Raw genomic sequence first — 23634 nt, forward strand, 5'->3', positions numbered from 1 at the left:
GTTAAAAAGAATTTTTCAATTATTTTTCTTTTATAATACAGTTTTCCACCAGCATGTTATGGGTCAATTTCTCTTCAAAACCACTATTAAAATTATATCTGAGAGAAAAAGAAACGTTTTCTTAAAGCTATGTATGTATTAAATATATTTTAAAAAATTCTCAAAATTTCAAAACTTTCGTAACTTTATAAAATTATGAAACATGTCCAAAATCTTCTATGAAAATATTTTAATAGTTTTGTAAATTTTGAAATTTATAATTCTCCTCTAATTATTATTATATTCATTTAATTTAAATACTTCTAATTTTGATTAATATAACTGCCTATTTCTTATTATAATTTAAAAAATATAAATTAATTATTGCTTACTTTTTTTCGTAAAAATTTTACAACTTTATAAACTTTAAGTTAAAATTTAATTTTTATAATTTCTCGAACATTAAAAAATTAATAAACCTTCGTAAATTAGAAAAAATAATTTAGGTCATTAGCTATTTCCTTTTTTCTTAAAAGTAAAGTTTAAGAATTATATTTTTGTTATTTAAGACATGGCAATTATATAAAATATAATATGTCTTTTTTAAAAAATATTTCCATTGAGTTGCTAAAAAAATTTTCTCAATATTTTTATAATTTATACCTTATTGTTTTGAAAGATAAAAGAAGATCTATAAATAAGGATATGGAAATATTCATATTATTTTGAAATTAACGTGTGTTCCTCATTCCTTGATATTTAATATTTGTATTGTATTTAAATGATTTTTTTTCTTCCTTCTTTTACGAATAGATCTTCTTTCTTATCCATAATACTTAGCGTAGCAATTATCATTCCATAATTTTGATTTATTAGGTGAATTTGTAACTTATCAATTACTATATTACTAGTGAAACTTTTATAAGTTAATCATCCATGTGCGATTATTTTATGGTCATAGCCACTCTATTTTGAAGATTTTTAAATTACAAAATCTAGAAATAAACTTAAATAATAACCATATAATGGCAGTAAACCGTGTTTATTTTGGAAGTTGATATTAAAGAAATATTTAATGTTAAATGTTATATGATATAAATATTATTTACCATATTTTCATTATCATTCATTCCTTGGCAGAAGATAAATTTTACTTTTTATAATTGATTAGAAAGGGAAATTGAAATATTTTGATTTTGATGGATTGTGTACTCTGTTGATGATAGTGCGGGATGAACATGTTGGAACAGCGATTAGAATAGGAATCTAGATATAAATTATATCTTTTTTTAAAATATTAATGATTTTACGTTCCTATTTGTTTGAACTCTTCCATATTCATTATATAAATGAGGCGTAATTCCAATTTTAGAATGAGGATTCTGATTTGGAAATATTCTAATTTAATTACAACCCAAATAAATTCCTTTATTTGGAAATATTCTAATATACATTAATGGGTCAATATTATCTATTTTTTAAAATATTTTACTCCAAATAAAGTCAGCGGCTATGATTTTTGATATCGTAAAATATATAATATATTTTAATTTAAAACTTTACGATTTTGAATCTGATAAACACACGGAAGGCAGGTATTAAAAAAAGTAGAAAAAGATTAAATTATTTTGTTAACTCTTTTTTTTATTTTTAAATTTAATTTTATTATCTCTATCTATATACAAAATTCTTGTCATTATATACATTTTTTATAATATCGTATTTACATATAAACAAAATACATATGTCCTTTACAATTTCATTTTACTTTTTCTTATCATAGACCTTTTAAACTAAAAAATACAATATTCAATTTTAGACCTTTTAAACAAAAATTATAATATTCAATTATATTTAACAGAATCTAAATGCACAGATGCTAAAGATTTGATATTATAATCTGTTTCAAGCGAATGTCGATAATACGCTTCTCTACACTCTTTTAACGTTAAAGCCCTATAAAATCTCTTTTTTCGACCAAAATCCGCCCTTAGCTCTGTGGTAGATTGCAATAACTCAATAATTTTACAATTCACAAAAATCAGAGACCTGCAGAGGTACCATTTGTATGGCCCGGCCCGGATTTTTTAAAATATATTTTATTTATTCTTAATTTTTATAGCTAATAATGGCGATTTCAAATATTTGGTTTTAAAATATATGGCCCGGTCCAGATTTTTAAAAAAAATTCAGGTCAGGTCAGGCCAGGCCCGGGTATATTTAAAAAAATTAAAATATGGCCCGGCCCGTGTACCCAGGCGGGCCGGGCCTGCAGGCTGACAAAAATGATTTAAAAATGAATATGAAGCATTTGGTAAACTAAAATAAAACTGATATAAACCTATTTCCAATTCATATTATATAAAAATAATAAAGAATCTAATATATCAGGATTAAGAGGGTAACGTATTACAAAATAAAATCCATTTTAATGAAAATTAATTGACTGGTAAATTAATATTACATCTAAAAAAAACATGGTTTTTTAATGTCAGCTGTGGTTAAAAGGGTTAGAGATCTGAAATGAGGCGTAGCAGGGCCCGGTTCAATCCTAGGTATGAGTAGTTTATTTCTAACCTTTTGGGCGAGGTTAAGTCAAGGTTAAAACGGTCAGGTATGGAGTGGGGTTAAATAGTAAAAACTGGTTAAATAAAATTTATCTTTGTTTAGTAATTTGATAAGCAACATATACTAGCAAATTCATAACCCGGATAATAAGGGTTCTTCTTTCAGATAATGCGATGGGCATCTTAAAATTCGCTAATTGCTTGCCGAAGAAGCTACTAAGGCAAATAATTTTTTTCCCACTTCTTGCGATTCGATACTTTTTTTAAAAGATTTTAAATTGCGATATTCAATCAGGAGAAAGGATAATAATAAAATAAATATTCTTTTAGGCTATGGGCCAGGTCAATATTTTATTATGATGTTATAGCTAGCCGGAATTCACCCAAAATTACTCTATTTCATATAATATTACGTAATTTACACCAGATGGTATTTTATCATTTATCAATAATTAGAGATACCGGTATTAGATCATAGGATAACTTGTGAATCCAAATTTTTATAAAAATCACGACCCACCTGATAAAATTTTTAAATCTAATTTTCAGACTCATTAAAAAATTGCTCGCGATCTAGATGCACACGTCGTGATTCAAAAATTTTAAGCCCAAATCACGCTACTATTTCAAACCCTGAAACTATAAATCAAAAAATAAATATATAAAACAAATAAATATTATTAAAATAATTTATTTATTTTATGAAAAATTATTAAGTAAAGATAGGATATATATATTCCATATTTCAAAAAAAATTCTTATAATTCCAAATTATTAACATGTTGGTAACACATGCCTAAACGAGTTTATGTTTTGGTTCCAATTTTTCGGGTTTTCTAATTTAAATTAAATATTGATATATCTATGTTAGAGGACTACAATGCTTGGAACCCGGCCCATGGGCCGGGCTGGGCAAAAAATTAACTTTCCAGGCCGGATAAAAATTGTTGCTGAATTATTGATGAATTCTGATATTTGTAATAATCCATAAAGTGTAGTATTTTTAATTTAGCCACTCCCCTTATATTATAAATAGTTGTTTATTTTGGTGTTCAACTACATATATTTCGGGTTAGGCCTTGTATTTAAAAACATGGACTGGGCGACATTAGTAAAAAATTGGAAATAGGCTCTTCCGAGTATTAATTTGCCCGGGCCGGACAAAAGTTAAATTCTAACCGAGCCTGGTCTGAAAATTTTGCCTGTGTAATAAATTAAATGTTATATTTCAATATGATTTGATAATATATTTCGCAAGAATACACATAGTAAAATGATAAATTTTTACATAGCCTGCCAGACTAAGTCGGGTAACTACAAAGAATTTAGATTCCACCCGGTATTAGCGATAAATTTAAATCTGGTCACCTCTCACCTCTACATTTAAATATTTAACAAATCGCAGTGTTGTAAATATTTTTTAAAAACGAATTAGTTCGTATTCGTTCATTGACAAAAACTGAATAAAATACAAAAATACAGCATATTTTGTATACTTCGCCGCGAATTTATGCTAACTGTGAATAAGTGGTTACTCTGCAATCACAGTTAACCTCAAATTCGCGGCAACAATGAATGTTAAATGTAATATTTATATTTTGTATTTAATATAGATTATAAAAATATAGAACAGCGATAAAATATAAATAAAATTTGCTAATTAAAATATTTTCTATTATTTTTTGATAATTATTATTTTTCAAAATTTTCATCTTATATATGCAAATGCGATTTATAGTTAAAACGATGGTATTGTTGTGTTGAATTTAACGAATAATAATGTTATTTCAGAATATTCAATATTTTATATTATTGTTTGAATTTTTTTAAATAAACAATCCCCTAAATGTAAAATAAGTTATCGTCGAAAAAAAAACTAGATACAGAATTGACATTTTATCCTTCTCTCCTCAATGTAGATAAATATTTACAGATGTCGTTGTAATAAGAAATTCAACTTTTATTTAAAAACATACTATAATAAAAAATCGAAAACTCGTAAGATTAAAAATAGCAATTTAAAAGTACCCTAGAATGCATCATGCAGTTCCGTCTTATAGATAGCTTTGAAAACGAGGATAAAATAAGTTAAATATATTTTAATAAAATTAAATTTTTTACTTATATCAGGGTTGTTCATTTTGACCGGTCAAATACGTTTATTTGACCGATCAAATATGGTCAAATCCAAATATATGTTTTTTTAAGTTAATGTTTGAATATAATAGTAAAATGAATCTATATTATTAATTTTTTAAATTCATTGTCATTAAATAACTAACATTTAGCTATCCGTAGCAGATTCTTGTTCTGACTCATATTCAATATTATTATTTTCTTTAATATTTTTTAATCAATTTTTCTGATGTCTTAGATCTTCAATCGATTTCTATTTTTATAAGAATATTAACCCAAATGGACCTATTTCTTTCAAAAGAAGAAGTAGAACTAGGAATTATTAATCTCTTAATGAGCATGGTGGGCAAAGTTTAAACTATTAACTTGAGGTCGGAATTGATTGTTTTTGGAAATTACTACTTTCCTAATTAGCTATATTAAACATGCTGTTTTTGATTTTGAAATTAATTATATCACTTAAAATATTTTGGTCATTACTATCTTGTAAAATAGCTAATTCTAGAATTATATCACATACTTCATTAAATTCACTACTAGTGAGATTCTCCTCTTGATATTGTTGACCCAAAAAATAAGCAAACATTGTGATAAATTTGACCGTATTTGACCAGGTCAAATACTCTTCCGGTCAATTGACTGAATTTGACTGATCAATTGACCGACTTGCCAACCCTGCTTATGATCTCTTTATTTTTATTAAAAAATAAAATAGCATATATAAATCTATATTAAAATTAGAGATCTGCAAAGTTAGGCCTGGCTATTTAAAATAATCGGGTTCAGGTCGGGCTGGGCCTAATATTTTTAAAAAAATTCGGGCCGAGTCGGGTCGGATTTTGGAAATTTTTTTAAAATATAACTAAATTTATCAATTTTATATTGAATTTTTTATGTAAAATAAAGATTTTTGATTTTATTTATTGAAACTAAACGCTATATAACATATGTCTTTTATTTTGAGTATAATTATAAAATTAATTTCTATATTTAAATAAATTCGGGCCGTGCCGGGCCGGTAAATTGTTTTAAAACAATTTCAAATTTGGGCCGGGCTGGCAAAACTTTTTTAAAAAAATTTCGGGCCGGGCTTGAAAAATTAGGTTAGATGCAGATCACTAATTAAAATAACATTTGAGAAAAAAAATTAAAATGAGATTTAAAAATAAAAAATTAAGCAAACAATTTAGAAAAGAGAAAAATAAATTTTTTTTAAAAAAATAATTTTTTATTTTAGAAATTCTTTCCGATATATTCTTTTTTTAAAGAGTAAATTGGCCTAAGAACCTAGATGCACGATTTAGCGAGAAGCAAATAAAAAGTTTCAAATTAAATGAGTATGATGGCTTCGACAATATACCGATGAAGATATTAATAAAAAATTTCTTTGTGTGGATATTTTATTCTAATGGCAAAATACACGCCTGAACTCATCATTGTCATTTTTGTGAGCTGGGAAGGTAAATGCACCTTGCAATACAACCCTTTTTATTTTGAGATTTTTGTTTATAAATGGGACTTTAACTGAATACTTTCTAATCATCTAGGATGAAACATGATCAGTTTAAAAATTTTAAAACTTAAATGTATAAAATTATGATCCAAAAATTTTATCATATAGAATTAAAAATAGCCATTAAATCGAAAATGATAATTTATCAAATATCTAAAGGTAAAACTAAAAAATAATAAATTGCTTAATTGATTCAGCTTATTATATTCTATATTAAAAAAAATTTAAAATTAATTATAAATACACTTTCTAGGCTAGGTAATTAATTTAGAGGGGTATATTGTAAAATTTTAATATCCAACCATGATTTCAAATGAGATACAATAATAATTAATTTATACGAAATATCATGCTTTAAAATATTATATCAAAAAATTTAAGTTCAACTCAAGGAAATTTGCATTACCTCATTAAAATTTTATTAGTCTTTCTACAATCACATGATCTGTCAGATTTGTAATAAAAAAATGATTAAATTTTATTAAGAACCATTTTTATTATTAAATTAGCCCTACCTAATTCCAAAATTCTCAAACTAAAGGAACGCGTTATCATTACTTGTTACCTTATGAAAAAAGAGCACGATATTCGCTAAAAAAAGTAACACGTTCTTATTAGATCATCTTCACAAGTAGTGTTGTTAAATGGCTCTTTTTGAGCCGATTTTTAGAAACGACTAACGCAATATTTCATCTTGAATAATATTAAGCAAGCCTGAGGATTTTACTTGTAGAAGGAACAAAGGTTTGAACATCTATTAGCAAAATCTCAAGGCTTAGGCAATATTTTTCTGAGTTAGCTGTTTTTAAAAATCGGCTCAAAAAGAGCCGTTTAACAACACTATTCACAAGAATCTCCATTCAGATCCAGTGTTGTAAAGAGTGTCGCTACATTTTCAAAAATTACTGGAGCCTTGCTATTTTTCGAAACTCGGGTGCGGAAGCTAATTCTTCTTCGGTAGCTTTATTGTATAAATTGTGTAAAACGAATCTGTTTGATGAGTATTTAAATTTATGAAACTATTTAATCCTATTAAATGTCCGAGTTTTTATATATTTTTATTCTCGCAATTTTTTAAATTCAAATTATAAATAAAAACCTTTGGAATACGATATCGTTTTATTAACAAATACAAAATATGTTGAAATGAATGAAATAAAATTTCCATTTCCATCCTATAATAAATCTTTCTCTTCCAAAAGAGATGGAAAGTGTGAGCATACAAGTTTTGAAAATGGATGTAGATTTTCAACTTCTGGATTTCGAATATATATTGAATGACAGAGCAGATAGTTGTGTTTTTCTACCACAACATTCATTTCTATGACTGCCATAATATGAAGTTATAGAAAGATAGCTATAGAGGAGAGATAGAGCCTTACTTGCCATTGTGAAATAATTAGATATAGATATTAAATATGTTAGCCGGAAAATTCGCACAAAAGATTTAACGGGGAGGGGGGAAATCGGGAACTTGTGCAAAAATTCTTAATGAGCCAAAAATGGCTGGGCTAAGATGAGTAATCGGTTCGATCTGATCTGAAAAATATCAGTATAATTAATTTTTAAAAAATAAACAAAGACCACAAGTAAAAGTAGAGTCAGAAATGTAAGTATGCTGAAAAATATTTGAAGAAAACAGCTAAGTAAGAAAATAGGCGTCTTAATGATTATCAAGTAAACTCCGATTTTTATTTTAAAAGTAAAAAATGATATTTTTTAAAGCTTTTTTATTGAACGAAGTATAAATATAACGTTAACGTTCAAAATTCATCTGAAATATAATATCAAATTTTATTCACGAACGCGCAGTTTGAAATTGCAACACTAATAAATGGTAAAATCTATCTCAGGATTTACTTTATAAACAACATTTTATTAGTCGTTTATATTAAATGTCCAATCAATGTGATTTAAATAAATTTTTAATAATATTTTAAAATCTAACAATGATTTTTTTTATTCTTTGTATTTTTCAAAAAAAATTAATAAATTGGAATGTCATCATAATCATTTATTGTGATTTTTCGAAATCCTTCCTACATTTTTTATTTTTAACGCATTTATCATAGTTAAGGTCAATTATCCAGTTGATTTGATATTTGAAAGCCGATTTAATCTAATAAATTTTATTTAAAAAATATAATAGGCTATAATTAGTAAGTAATATGTTAAATGTCCAAATATGAGTGTTCAAAACAATCCCAAATAAAAATACGAAATAAATGCATAATAATTCTTCCAATTATAGATTCCAAATATAAAAAACAAAATTCGTAGCAAAATATATGCTATTAGAAATCGGAGTAGGACGACGGAAAAAAAGATTTTTTAACCAGACTGGAAAATTTGTTCAAAATATTTTTATGGGCCAGACAAAAGTTTTAAAATTTTTTTAGCTGATAATTAGGCAAATTTATGTAGTTTCCCTTCATAAAAAAATTTATTACGGACCGGATAGACAACTGGTATAAAATATATACTAGGGCTGAACCGGTTAAAAATGATTATGGGCACAGCCGAAAGACCGCATAAAAAATTTTCACGGATCGGTTTAGACCGACATCTAATAGTTATGGTTGTAAGAAACAATAAAAAAAAAATCTCTATGGGACTTTCCAATCTTAGATTTAGGCTTCAACTAATGAATTTTTTAGACTACAAATTTGATTTGTTAAAAAAAACCTTCATTTGATGACCTTCGAAAATAAAACATCGAGTTAAACATTTGTTAGAAGTATAAAATAAAACTCCAAAGATAAAAACTCGAGGGCAGATTTTTTAATTAATGGCCTTATAAATAAGTCGAGATAATCAAGATATAAAAGTGGCGGAATTCCTAGCTTTTAGTGCATATTTTTTATGTATATATATACTTTAACAAAATGGAGTACATCAAATGACAGTTGATTCCCTCCGCATCGCGATTCGATAAAATAAAGTCGATAATACTTTTCATGAATTTAAGAGCTATTTGACTATTTAAAAAGCGCATTTGAGACAAGGCATATAAGGCTAAAGTTAACGATATTTTGTGATCCATAGGATTAATTATATCAATTTTGGGACAATAATCATCTTTATTATTTAGGCTATCATTTGAAATGTGACTTATCCATTGGCAAGCATCTATATTAGCAGATAATTGATCGACATTATTGGAGTCCTGAGAAGTACCAACAAAGAATACATCTTCGCCTGAACAAAATATCAGAGGCGTTTGAATGATTGAGCATGATATTAATACGTTAACGATTGAAGATGTTATAGGAACTAAGTGGTTGACGAGGAGGAATTTGAGTTGAATCCATAATCGGTGTTTTATCATGAAATGCGTCAAGATTAGAGGAAATTTTTCCTATAAATTAAAATACGCAAACTGAGTGTAAATTTTCAATTGCGAAATTTCTAAAAAAAACAAAACTATGTCTTCAGTGTGACATCTATAACTTTTAGCATTCTGATAGGAATGCGCTCAAAAAATGTTTTGTTCAAGTAGTAATTTAGGCGCATTCAATTTAGGCCTGAGCACCTATTTACCCTTCTACAATGATGCTACTCACTGATTAGGTGATTTAAGAATATCATATTAATATTTTTTTTATTTTATATACATATCAGTGTTCTGCAATACACAGCCCGTTACCCTGTCCTATCGTATGAAAATGGATTTTGGGGCCAGGCTGGGCAAAAAATAAACGGGCCTGTATTTATATTTGATAAATTCTTATATTTCATATGATAATCCACAAAGTATAGTGTTTTGATTATAAATAATTATTTATTTTGATGTTAACAACATATATTTTAGTTTATACCTTGTTTTTAAAAAATAATTAAAACCCGGGCAGAGCCGGCCAATCTTAATAAAAAAATGAAACCGGGCTAGGCTGGACAGCAAAAGCTAAATTTTTCCCTAGCCGGGCCTGAAAATTTTACCATTTGCAAACCACTGATACAAATATCTAAAATTAAAAAATATCAAGTTAAACATTTAAAAAAATATATTTTACCGGTAAAGATTGACGATTTCTATAAGAAGAGTTAATGTAAGCATAGACAACGGCTAGTATATATTTAGGAATCCAGTTAAGTTTTTCATCAAAATTTGTTGAAAATTCTGACATTAAACTTTCCCATAGGGTTGTAAAAAGTATTTCGGAATCGAAAAGCTTTAAAAAAATTGGTAAAATAAATATCTAAAAAGAAAGTTGGTTGCTATACCACTAGAGATGAATCACTAACATAAATGTGGACAAAATGGGCTGGATAAAATTACCCCGAACAAAAATACCCAAGAGCAAATAGACATTGGACAAACCCACTTAAAAAGGAATAAAAAATTTAAATGATCCTTTTTAAAGAATTTAAATTTTTTTCCAAAATTGGCCTATTTTTGTCCAGGACATTTATATTTGTGATTCTCTAGAGATGTTATAACAAAAGGATACGTCATCTATCTTTTGTAGAAATAACTCCTCTAATTTTTGAAAAGGGTTTTTGCCCTGCACAAAAATAATTAATTGTAAAAGTTGTTCGACCCTGCCCTGATAATTTTTTTATTAAGGAAAGGTATGAATTTTAAAAAATTCATAAAATTTCAATATATAAAGATATTTTAAATATGTCACCTGGCCTGGCCCGAAAATCTTTTGAAATTTAGAGCATATGTCCGAAATCGGTCTAAATAATTTCGGGTTCTGGAGCATATTTAGCTAAAAATGGTTTATTATGTTCCTAAAGTTAAATGGAAAAAAACTCAACAAAAAAATCTATGGACAAAAGCTGTGGAATTCAGGAATAAAAATCATAGTAAAATAGATGGAGGTGTAGCTAGAGAAAAAGTCACTGGTTTATATGGGGAGATAGCCAACTACTGAAGAAGAGAAACCATAGGAACGGTAAAAAATATAGATAATGGCAAAGCAGGGAAGATAAGACCGTTTATGCAGGACAACTGGTAAAGAGTGAGCTTGTGATAAGAGCACCTGATACGTTTTTGCCCGAGAGCTGTCATGGTGCTCAAAGTAGAACAGCTATGTTCCGTTTAATAATAGACCAAGATACTAGTCCTAGAGATCAACAAGCCAGGCGGTTCTGGACAAAGGTCCCTATCTTCCCTGCTTCCTATTTTCTATATCTTATCATCATTGCTAGGTTTCTAAACATCGCTAGCTGCATAACCATCTTTTTGATTCTGCAGACCCATATATATTCCTTATATGTATTTCGACGATTGTTTCCTAGAAAATAAGATATCGTTAACAAAAAACATTTAACATCTATATTATATTTTTCACACAACTCTAAAATTTTTCTTTTTCATAAACACTATACCCATCGCACTTTTTAAACCATCCATTGCATATTTTTTTCTCACAATGTGCGAAAAGAAGTGTTGTAGTATTATGTGTATTTAAATTATTATTACAATGATGTTAAAGATATATTGAATTTTTATATGAAAAAGAAATGATGTTAACGATATATTATCTTTTTATATGAAAAAGAAATGAGGTCAAAGATATTTATGTATTTTATTAAAAAAAAATAATAATAAAGTTTTTTACGTTTCGAAGATTGTATTTTTATTTTTTATTAAAAAAAGAATGAAATGTTTTTTTAGTTATTTTTTCGTGTAATAATTATATAAATAAAATTTTCATCTAATAAATTATAAGAAGTCTACAAAAGTGGTGGGTTTAATTTTTATTTAACCAACGGACAAGATATCTGGGTAATAGTGGACGCAGTGTACTAATAAAAAATACAATCACGGTGGAAAATAAAAAATTCTTAAAAATAAAAAGGTAAAAAATTTTTGGAATATATAAAATGATGTGCATTTATATAATTTTGATATTATTAATTATATTTGGTTTAATATATTGTCTCACTTTTAGTAATGTTAAAATATTTATAATAAAAGTTTTAATAAATTTTTTATAAATTTGTGAATAAAAAATAAATGTTTAATTATAAAAGAAGTATAAAAACTTAAAAGTATGTGGAAATGGTTCCACAGAGAAATAATTGTATTATAGCTGTAGTAGTGATATGTTTATGGATAATTGGTATTATATTACATCGGAAAAAAATAAAAAGAGTTATAGAAAGAGATAGAATAAAAATTACGGAGGAAATTGAAATAAAAAATAATGAAATTGAAAAAGGAAAAAATGAAATTGAAAAAGGAAAAAGGAAAAAATGAAATTGAAAAAGGAAAAATGAAAGGGAAGTAAAAAACGTTAATGAAAATGAAAGAATTACGGAAGAGATGTTAAATTTAAAGGATGAAATATGGAAAATGTTAAATGAAAATATGATAGAAGGAATGAGGAAAAGTATCAATATTATTAGATCGGGAGAGGAACGAAAAGATATTGATAATAAAAGAGAAATAGAGATTAAAGATGAAAGTGGAATGAGAGATAATAAACGAAAAAATTATACGGCATCCGCATTTTTTGGCTTTGGGGGGGGGGGGGGGGAAATTGTGAGAGAAGGTATAATGAAAGGGATTCAAAAGAGATGATCGAAGAAATGATAAGGAATACGATCATTTTAAAGAGTATAATACGTCAATGAACTTGCAGAGAAATGAAAGGGAAAATTGGGAAAAAGAAAATTTTTTCCGAAATAGATTTAATCGTCCGAAGATTAATATGCAAAATGTTATTCATGTGGAGAATTTGGGCATATAAGTAGAAATTGTGTGTAGAACGGTGCAATGTTTAACAAGCAACCGATTAAATGTAATAGATGTGAAGGAATTGGACATAGTAGTGAAAAATATTATGTTCCGACGTATCGTATTATGGGAAATAATCAAAGAGCATTTCAATGTGAAAGATGTGGAAAAATCGGACATGCTAAAGAGAATTGTTATGTAAGAGAACCGATAAATAGGGAAGCCTTTCCGGCAGTGAAATACATAGCAACGGCATCTAATATAAGAATGATACAAAATAGTGATATTTTGAAAGAAAGTAAAGTGGAAATTATATGTTTTTAGTGCAGAAAGGAAGGATATAGTGCTATAGAATGTCGAGAGAGGTGACTAGATGATAGCGAAAGTAATAAAATGGAGGTTATTACATTAAAGAATGAAATTAAATTTTGTGTGAGTGAAGATGTAGAAATTAAAAGAGATATAGTAGATGTAAAATTCGTAAATGGTGAAATTATAAAAAATTATAGAATTCCGATTTTAAAATTGGAGGACAAAAGTGAGAAGGATAAATGTCCTCGAGTGAAAATAGTTGTGAGAAGTAGAAAAATATCTATGCTATTAGATACAGGTGCGGCCATATCGATTGTAGGTTATGAAATTTTTGTGAATACTGGCCAGAGGAAAATATAATTAAAGAAGAGATGAGGGTTAAACAGTTTGACAGATCGGAAATAAAGGTTTTAGGAAAAATTGAAGTACCGTTTGTGATAAATGGTATAGTTAATTATTTAAATTTGTGGATTGTTGATAAAAAAAGTGGATACGATTATGGGGTGGGAATGGATTGTTAAGATTGGTCCATTAAATAATTTTTGGGGTATCTTTTCAAATGAAATTAAACGAGATGAAATGATTGAAGTTCAGAACGATGAAATAAAAAATCGAGAATTATGTCATGTAAAAAGTGAAATTATTGGAAATGGTGTGATGGGTAATCTTAAAAGTGAATTTGAAAAAGAAATGTCTCAAACGCGGATAGTTCCAGTTAAAAAAAGAAAGGTAAGATATACTGCGTTATCGCAAAGTGTTAATATTATGGAAAATGACAAGCCTGGAGAGGTAAAAAAAGAAATATCTTGTAGAAAATGTATTAATGAGCGAAATAATGATGAATTAAAAATAGTCACAAAAACAGAAGAAATAGAGGAGAAAATTATTAGTCAAGAAATGTATAAGGAACTGGATAATGAAAAGAAAGATATACCAGTGTTACAGAATTTCCCGGCGAAATTTGTAAGAAAAAAAGAGGAAAAGGAGATTAATGGAGGGAAAGGAAAGGAACAATTGTCGAGTTTGGAAAATTGGAAACTTGCAGTGGCAGTTTTAATGAATAGTTATAGTGAAATTTTTGAGGAGAAATTAGGATGTTTAGTGGATTATGAAGTTGATATCCGTTTAAAGGAAGGTTTTGTACCGTAGTATTGTCCGGTGCGAAGAGTTCCATTTGAATGGAGGGCGGAAATGGAAAAAGAGTTGGACAATTGGGTGAGAGATGGAATTATTTGTCCTATTGGTTACAGTGAATGGGCAACTCCGTTGGTTCCTGTTAGAAAGGCCAATGGAAAATTGAGGTTATGTGCAGATTTTAGGGTGACCTTGAATCCTTGGGTGGTAGAGGTGAAATATCCGCTACCGCGAATAGAAGAAATTTTGGCCAGTTTGAAAAGGGGAAAATATTTTTCCAAGATTGATTTTTCGTGTGCATATTTGCAATTACCTATGGCAAAAACGACTAGGAATTTGTTGACGATTACGACATTCAAGGGATTTACGTTTTGTCGATTACCATTTGGGTTAAGTGTATCAGCCCCTATTTTTCAGCGGACAATGGCTGCTGTTTTCCAAGGTTTAGAGGGTGTTTTTTATTATATGGATGATGTTTTGGTTGTAGGAATAACGATGAAACAACATGATGATAGGCTAGAAGAAGTATTTATTAGAATTCGAAATAAAGGATTAAAGGCGAGTGGTGAAAGAGTGTGTTGGGAGTAACTGAAGTGACGTATTTGGGTCATAGGATTAATGGAATGGAGGTAAAACCGTTAGATAAGAATTTGTTGAGTATTGCGAATTTGAATAGGCCGGTAAAGTAGAGGTCCAGTCGTTTATGGGAATGGTAAATTATTACCATCGGTTTATATCGAGTTTTGTGGAAATAGCTGTGCCTTTATATGAATTATTAAGGAAAGGCGTACATTTTGAATGAAAAGATGAACAAGAGATTGCGTTCAGAACGTTAAAGGAAAGGATTGGGAAAGAGCCCATTCTAGTATGTTTTAATAATGATCTGGAAGTAGTTTTGGCTGTAGATGCATGTAATAGAGGAGTAGGTGGGGCGATGTTGCATTTGATAGATGGAATGGAAAGACCTGTTTTATTTTTCTCGAGAGTGTTTCGAGAGGTAGAAAAGCGGTATTCAGTGATAGAACAGGAGGCTTTAGCTGTGATTTTTGGATTAACGAAATGTTGTGAATACATTAAACGTAGGAAGTTTGTTGTTTTTACAGATCATAAGCCGTTGATCCACTTATTCAAGAAAGATAACAAAGAGTTGATGTTATCGCCTCGACTTCATCGATGGTTATTGTTAGTAGGAAGTTTTGATTTGGATTTAAAATATCGAAGGGGGAAAGAGAACCAGTTACCTAATATTTTGTCAAGGTTAGGTGCTGGCGAAAGTTTGGATGAATCGGTGATTTTGAAAATTGATAATTGGGAAGAATGTCTTGTACGTACGATAATGAGAAGTATAAAGGGTAGCCCAACGACATGGGAAGATATACAAAGGTTTACAAGGAAAGATAGAGAATTAGCGGTAGTTAAATTATGTCTAATGGGAAAAAGATCATGGAAAGATGATGATAAAGTTTTCAAAAATATTGAAACAGAATTAATTATAGTGGACGATTGTATTATGAGGGGACCTCGAGCTGTTATACCCCGGAAATTGAGATAAAAAGTTTTGAATGTTATACATGCGGGTCATCAAGGAGTTACTCGTATGAAACAATGGGGAAGAGAGTACGTATGGTGGCCGAAAATGAACGAGGATATTGATAAATTGGGAAAAGAATGTGAGATTTGTAATTCATGGTCTGACATGCCCCATAGGGATAAAAATAGTATATGGCCAAAAGTTGTAGAACCAGGAGGGTTCATGTTGATTTTTTCGAATATGAAGGAAAAAAGTATATATTAAGTGTAGATGCGTTCTCCAAATGGATAGAATTTGAAGAAATTCATGGGTTAACGGCGAATATTGTGATTAAACATTTTAAAAAAGTATGGTCGAAGTTTGGTATTCCGAAAATTGTAGTATCGGATGGTGGACCAGCTTTTATCGGGGAAGAATTCAGGAGATTCCATGAAAAAACGGGTGTATATCATGTTGACGCCACCGTATCATCCCAGTTCCAATGGACAGGCGGAACCGTATGGTATCGACGGTTAAAGGATGGTTGAAGAAAACCAAAAGTGGAAAAGGAGAAATGTGGGTGAAGCATTTGTATTATAATAATGCAATGGGTAATGATGGTTTGTCTCCGGCAGAAAAAATGATAGGCCGGAAGGTAAGGATGTTTTTAGATATGTTAATACCCAGTGAAGCTGAGGTAGTTGTAGAGGATATTGATAGAAGGGAATTGGAATATACTGTGGGACAGTTAGTGTGGATTAGATTATATGGAAGTACAAAAAAATGGGAGAAAGGAGGTGTAATAGAGAATTTAGGAAACAAATTAAATAGGGTAAAATTTGATGATAATAGTGAATGTGTCAGTCACAGGGATCAGTTGCGGAAGAGAGTGCATAGAAATGGTTGAAAGAGGAAATTGTAAAAAAAGAAAATATTTAAGGATAGTTCCTGGTTGATAAAGATGTAGATTTCAATGGTTTCAATGGTCTAAATAATCGTGCAGCCACTACCCATGTACATCGTATGTCCAATGTAAAAGAGGAACTACACTATGTTAGGAGGACAACAAGTTATGACAGATACTACAAAAATCGCCTAAAAGAAAGGAAGATGGCAACGTTAGAATTGGCCGTCTAAAAACATTACTGGGATGATTATCAAGATCTGATTGAGTGTATGAAGTGATAAAGAAGAAATACAGACACAAAAATATGGTTTAAAGAAAAAGATTTGGGAATCATTTATTGAATGCTTATACGCTGATTAATTTTTTTTGGCATAGTGATATAAAAAATATATATAATTTTGCCCAGGATTTTTGTTAAGGTGTTGTAGTATTATGTGTATTTAAATTATTATTACAATGATGTTAAAGATATATTGAATTTTTATATGAAAAAGAAATGATGTTAACGATATTATCTTTTTATATGAAAAAGAAATGAGGTCAAAGATATTTTTGTATTTTATTTAAAAAAAATAATAATAATGTTTTTTATGTTTCGAAGATTGTATTTTTATTTTTTATTGAAAAAAGAATGAAATGTTTTTTTTAGTTATTTTTTTTCGTGTAAAAATTATATAAATAAAATTTTCATCTAATAAATTATAAGAAGTCTACAAAAAGAAGGAAAATTTTTTATGTAAAAAAATGAAGGAAAATGAAAAGGTTTTTGATGTTATGTGATGGGCAGAAAAAATGAAAAATAATTTTGATAGTAAAAAAACGAGAAGGAAAAAATGACTGGTTAAAAAGTGTGATGGAAAAAAAAAGATGTAGAAAAATAGAATGCCAATGAAAGGCAAAATAATATGGGTCTGATAAAATGGCAATGGTGAATCAAGGATGATTGACAAAAGACCAAAAATAATAGTTAATGGTATTAAACAGACATTGGAAATGTGAACTTTGATTTTAATTATAATACTTTAAATACAGCTAATATTTTTGAAGTTAATAAGAATAAATTTGAAATAATATCGATTGTTTAATATCTTAATTTCTCGTCATTTGTTCTACAACCTTTTTAAAAAATTAAATCAATTAATTACTATTATCATTTTAAAAACCAATTACAATATATAAACAGATATACATATTAAATATATACTCTAAGTAGATTATATCTTTTTTAAATATATAGATATTTTATCCGAAAACTTTTATTCCTACAATTTTTTAAGTATTTCTAATGTTTTTTTGATCGAGTTTGTATCATGGGCGGGAGGATGAACGGGTTAAATTTAAAAAAAAAATGTTGGGTGTTTGGTTTAAAACCCCACCTATTCAAATAAGAATAACATTATAAATTGCTTGAGATATGATAAATATAAGTTGCGTTACATATATGCAACCATAGTCCTTAATGTGTAAAAATATCTATGTAGTTACATTAATGCATTTAACATCGCAATAAGAATTTCTGGAGCAAGTATGGCTGCTATGAAAGTCACTAAAATTGAACGAGAGTTGATTTGGAGTAGAGACACCTAGAATTTTTTTATTCAAAATAAATATCGATTTTAAAAACTTGTTTATATATATATGTCATAGGACTCTTGCCTTAGAACTTTGGTTAAATATATTAAAGATCTCGAAATTTTCATTAATAAACCCAAAGTTATAAATTCCTAGAGTAATTATTAATCTTCCTAAACTGCCAGAGTATTATATATACACCTTCATATTGTATATGCTTTTTCTGAAATTTAAAATATAAAATTATAATAAACCTAACAAGTTTCGCAAAGAAACCATCTAACCCCCTCTGATGGTAATAGGAACCCCCGGAAAAAACCCCATGGAAAAAAAATTCAAAAAAAAAAGAAAATTGTTATTTTTAAAAAAAAATATCTTGTCAATTTTTCTTAAATTTTTTTCTCAATTTATATTTTTCTTCCCATTTTTGCTTGAAGTCATTGTTAATCTTTATTTTTCTGATCTTTTCTCATTTATTTTCTTCTCACTTTTTACTTAATTTTTTTAGTATAACCTAGCAATAATTAATATTGATAAATAATTTTATAAGCCAATGCCACAATCATTAACAGCTATTAAACTAAAAAAAAAACACAAAATACTTACGAAAAAAATATTCGAAGTAATAATGTCTAAATGTCAAGAACGGGATTTATTTCCTGATCCATTATATATATACTAGAGACCTTCATGAGCCTAGATTTTAGGACCAAGCCCGGCCCATCGTAAAAAAAAATTTTAAGCCCAGGCCCGGCCCGTTTTTAATATTTAAAAAAATTTCCAAGCCCAGCCCAAGCCCGCTATAATATTTAAAAAATTTCCCAAGCCCGGCCCAAGCCCATAAAATTGTTTTTGTATACTTAACTTATGCTGAAGTAATACTAATAGAAATATAATATTTTATTTAGTAATAATATATATATATAATATTAATAAATGATATAAACAAAATTTTAATTTATATTTTCAAATTTTATGGTGTATATATTCATAACCTTTATAGTTTATGAATTTATGTCCTTTTTGAGTTTTCTAATTAAAATTTTATTTTAATATATTATAAAAAGTTTACTTGAATATCTATTTGTCTACGTCTAACAATTGTTTTAAAATTTTCTGCTACTGTTGGGATTTTGCTTTGAATTTGAGGCTAACTTGGAAAAATATATGTCATATCGAAAATGTTGGCCATCTTTGGGAACATTTTTGGGAATATTCCCTGATTTTCGCTGTTTCTTTTTTCGCTGTTTCGTGCCCAGGCCGTTGTGTTAAATTAAGTAAAATTATACCAATTTCCGATTTTAAAAAATATATACTCTTCCAAGGTGTATAGGAAATTTGATAAATAACACTAATAAAATCAGAATGATTTGTTATATTTGTCCTATTAAATATCCTTAAAATAAGCTAAATTTGAATTTAAAAATTTAGACCCAAGCCTTATTGCAAAAATTTCCAACAAACCTAAGCCCGGCCCAGACCCGATAGAAAATTTATAATTAGGCCCAAGCTCGGCCCATGAAGATCTCTAATATATACATGGATTTCGAAAAGTCTGCTATGAGCGCGGTTAAAACTGTCATTGGTATGATTATTAATATGTTAATATATATTTATTTTTTCAATTAGGGGATCACATCATAATTAGAGAATGCTTTTACCATTTGTGTCAAAGTACACATAGAAAAATTCTAAAGCTAGATCTGGAAAGCCAATACAAAACCGATGAAGCCCTAAGCTTCTTTTGTGGCATGATGGACGGCTTAGCATTTGTTCCTTTATGTGATATGGGCAATGCAATGGCATTCCTTAGATCGGTTACTCCGAGCAATGGTAAGGATATTCTTGAATAAGGAAGGTCACAAGAAGCAATCCTCAAAGTTGGAATCATTGATTTTCTAATCTGGTTGGGAATAAACACCCATCAATCTGGGTATTGATTAAAAAATGAAATGCGAGGTGGCTGCCGATGAAACCAAACTTGAACGATGGCGTGTAGGTAGTTGGATATAGTGTTGACGGCTAAGCCGAGTCGACTTAGCTGCGACTCGAGCCTAGTTTCTAGTCGATAAAACGACTTTGACTCGAGTCGACTAAATGAGCCTCATTGGTAGGCTCGTGTAGTCAGCTCGCTTAGTCGGCTGTGTAGTGGACTCATGAAGTCAGCTCATGTTAGTCGACTCGCTGGGTCTGCTCAATTTTTTTGTTTTTTTTATAAAATCTGGTAAATTGGTAAGTTATTGATTAATGTGAACAAAATTATAATAAGAATATTCATGTCGTAACTAAAAATGGCTCAGGACCCGAATTCGGCTTCAGATATTATATATCTATTTTTTATAACACAGAAATGTAAAAGATGGTAAAATTAAAATTTCAGTAAAGATGTACCCTAGATAAGTGACAATTGTCATAATCGTTATTTTTAAAGATTTTTGAAATTTTTTGAAGCAAGTGGGTAAAAATATAGATTGTAAATATGTTATATTAAATATTTAGTGAAGATGTACCCTAGATAAATTGTCATAATCGTTGTTTTTAAAGTTTTTTAAATTTTTTGACGTAAATGGGCTAAAATAGGTATTGCTAACATGTTAAAATAAAACTTCAGTGAATATGTACTATAGATAAGTGACAATTGTCATAATCGTTGTTTTTAAAGTTTTTTAAATTTTTTTGACGTAAATGGGCTAAAATAAGTATTGCTAACATGTTTAAATAAGATTTTAATGAAGATGTACCCTAGACAATTGTCATAATCATTGTTTTTAAAGTTTTTTGAAATTTATTGAAGCAAGTGGGTAAAAATATAGATCATAAATATGTTATATTAAAATTTTAGTGAAGATGTACCCTAAGTGACAATTGTCATAATCGTTGTTTTTAAAGTTTTTTAAATTTTTTTGACGTAAATGGGTTAAAATAAGTTGCTAACATGTTTGAATATAATTTTAGTGAAGATGTATTATAGATAACAATTGTCATAATCGTTGTTTTTAAAGTTTTTTGACGTAAATGGGTTAAATAAGTATTGCTAACATGTTTAAATAAAATGTTAATGAAGATGTACCATAGATAAGTGACAATTGTCATAATCGTTGTTGTTAAAGTTTTTTAAATTTTTTTGACGTAAATGGGCTAAAATAAGTATTGCTAACATGTTTAAATAAAACTTCAGTGAAGATGTACTCTAGATACAGGGTTTCCTATTCAAAAAAGGAAAATCGTAATTTTTTTAAATTTTTTGTCAATTTTTTTAAAACCTTTATTTATTTTTGTTATTCCTTTTCTTAATTAATTTCTAAATTTTTGCGATTTCTTTAAGTTTTTTTTCTTACTGTATCTTTTCTCAATTTATTTCTAACTTTTTGCGATTTTCTTTACTTTTATTTTTCTTACTATATCTTCTCTCAATTTATTTTTCTTCTCATTTTGATAATTCTTTTGTATTTTTAAAAATTTTAAATTTAGGTCCATTTTTTTAACAATTCTTTACGTTTTTTATCATTATACATACATTATTCTTTTTATGATTTTTTCATTGTAATCTTTTACATACCTTTTTAACCTTTGCAATCTCGTCATTTTTAATCTTTATTTTTTTGACCTTTTCTCAATTTTTTTCTTCTCATTTTTAATAATTATTTTTTAAAATTATATTTAATGTTTTTGGCAGACAATATAATTACAATTGCTAAATTATAAATTAATCGTCTGGTTTACCTTAACTGTATTACCAAACGATATTTAAATTAATAAAATATAACCATTTTTAAATTCTTATTTTTAAAACGCATTAGAAAATTATTATTATTTAAAGTATATTTTTTAAATAAAGATTATATATAGTAAAAAAAATGCGTCCTTATTTATTTTTTTTTTAAATTTATAAATTAGTTTTATCAAAGTCAGATATAATATAGATGTTTTAACTAAATGGTCTTTAATAAACAATTATATCTACTAGGATTTTGTAATGAACTAAACTAGCAAAATTAAAAATCAAAAATGAGAAGAAAAAAATTGAGAAAAGGTCAAAAAAATAAAGATTAAAAATGACGAGAATGAAAAGGTTAAAAATGTATGTTAAAGATTACAATAAAAAAATCATAAAAAGAATATTGTATGTATAATGAAAAAAAACGTTAAGAATTGTTAAAAAATGGACCTAAATTTATAAATTATTTTTAAAAATACAAAAGAATTATCAAAATGAGAAGAAAAATAAATTGGGAGAAGATATAGTAAGAAAAATAAAAGTAAAGAAAATCGCAAAAAGTTAAAAATAAATTGAGAAAAGATACAGTAAGAAAAAAAAAGTAAAGAAATCGCAAAAATTTAGAAATAAATTAAGAAGGAATAACAAAAATAAATAAAGGTTTAAGAAAAATTTTAAAAAATTACGATTTTCCTTTTTTGATTGGGACTTTTCCTTTTTTAAATGGGAAACCCTGTATCTAGAGTACATCTTCACTGAAGTTTTATTTAAACATGTTAACAATACTTATTTTAGCCCATTTACGTCAAAAAAATTTAAAAAACTTTAAAAACAACGATTATGACAATTGTCACTTATCTAGGGTACATCTTCACTAAAACTTTATTTAAACATGTTAGCAATACTTACTTTTGCCCATTTACGTCAAAAAACTTTAAAAACAATCATTATGACAATTGTCACTTATCTAGGGTACATCTTCACTAAAATTTTATTTAAACATGTTAAAAATACTTATTTTAGCCCATTTACGTCAAAAAAATTTAAAAATCTTTAAAAACAACGATTATGACAATTGTCACTTATCTAGGGTACATCTTCACTAAAATTTTAATTTAACATCTTTACAATATAAATTATTTTTTTACATTTGTTATAAAAAATAGGTATATAATATCTGAAGCTGAATTCGGGTCCTGAGCCATTTTTAGTTACGACATGAATATGCTTTTTATAATTTTGTTCACATTAATCAATAACCCAAAATTTACCAATTTACCAGATTTTATAAAAAAACAAAAAAATTGAGCAGACCTAGCGAGTCGACTTATATGAGCCCGACTACACGAGCTGACGACATGAGCCGACTACACGAGTCGATTAAGCGAGCCGACTACATGCGCCGATTAAGTGAGTCGGCTCATGCGGCTCCTTGATCGACTTGAGTCGGAGCCGTTTTTTAATACTACGACTCAAGTCGTAAGACGTAAGAACTCGACTTTTTAACAACACTAGTTGAACACCGAAAACAAAATCGCAGAGTTACCATACCCAGAATCGGCTAAAGAAACTTTGCGAGGAATACCGTGATGTAG

General features: G+C 28.0%; 1 protein-coding gene across 3 annotated transcripts in view; it reads right to left on the bottom strand.

Annotated features, from left to right (window-relative positions):
* Positions 1-8171: 8171 nt before the first annotated feature.
* The window catches only part of LOC135923746 (regulator of MON1-CCZ1 complex-like), a 33406-nt gene continuing 17943 nt past the window's right edge, over positions 8172-23634 (bottom strand). The window contains exons 15-18 of one of the 3 annotated variants that reach the window (XM_065458663.1): positions 18235-18332; positions 10209-10367; positions 9072-9553; positions 8172-8314 (exon numbers count right to left, since the gene is read on the bottom strand). In XM_065458663.1, coding sequence (XP_065314735.1) covers positions 8278-8314; positions 9072-9553; positions 10209-10367; positions 18235-18332 — 776 coding nt within the window. In that variant the 3' untranslated portion in view covers positions 8172-8277. Of the gene's footprint in view, positions 8315-9071; positions 9554-10076; positions 10161-10208; positions 10368-18234; positions 18333-23634 lie in introns of those variants that run through there. The other 2 variants (XR_010571269.1, XM_065458666.1) reach the window with 2 other exon arrangements.

This window comes from Gordionus sp. m RMFG-2023, chromosome 2, assembly GCF_954871325.1.
Source record: "Gordionus sp. m RMFG-2023 chromosome 2, tfGorSpeb1-WG-v2, whole genome shotgun sequence".
Lineage (NCBI taxonomy): Eukaryota > Metazoa > Nematomorpha > Gordioida > Chordodea > Parachordodidae > Gordionus > Gordionus sp. m RMFG-2023.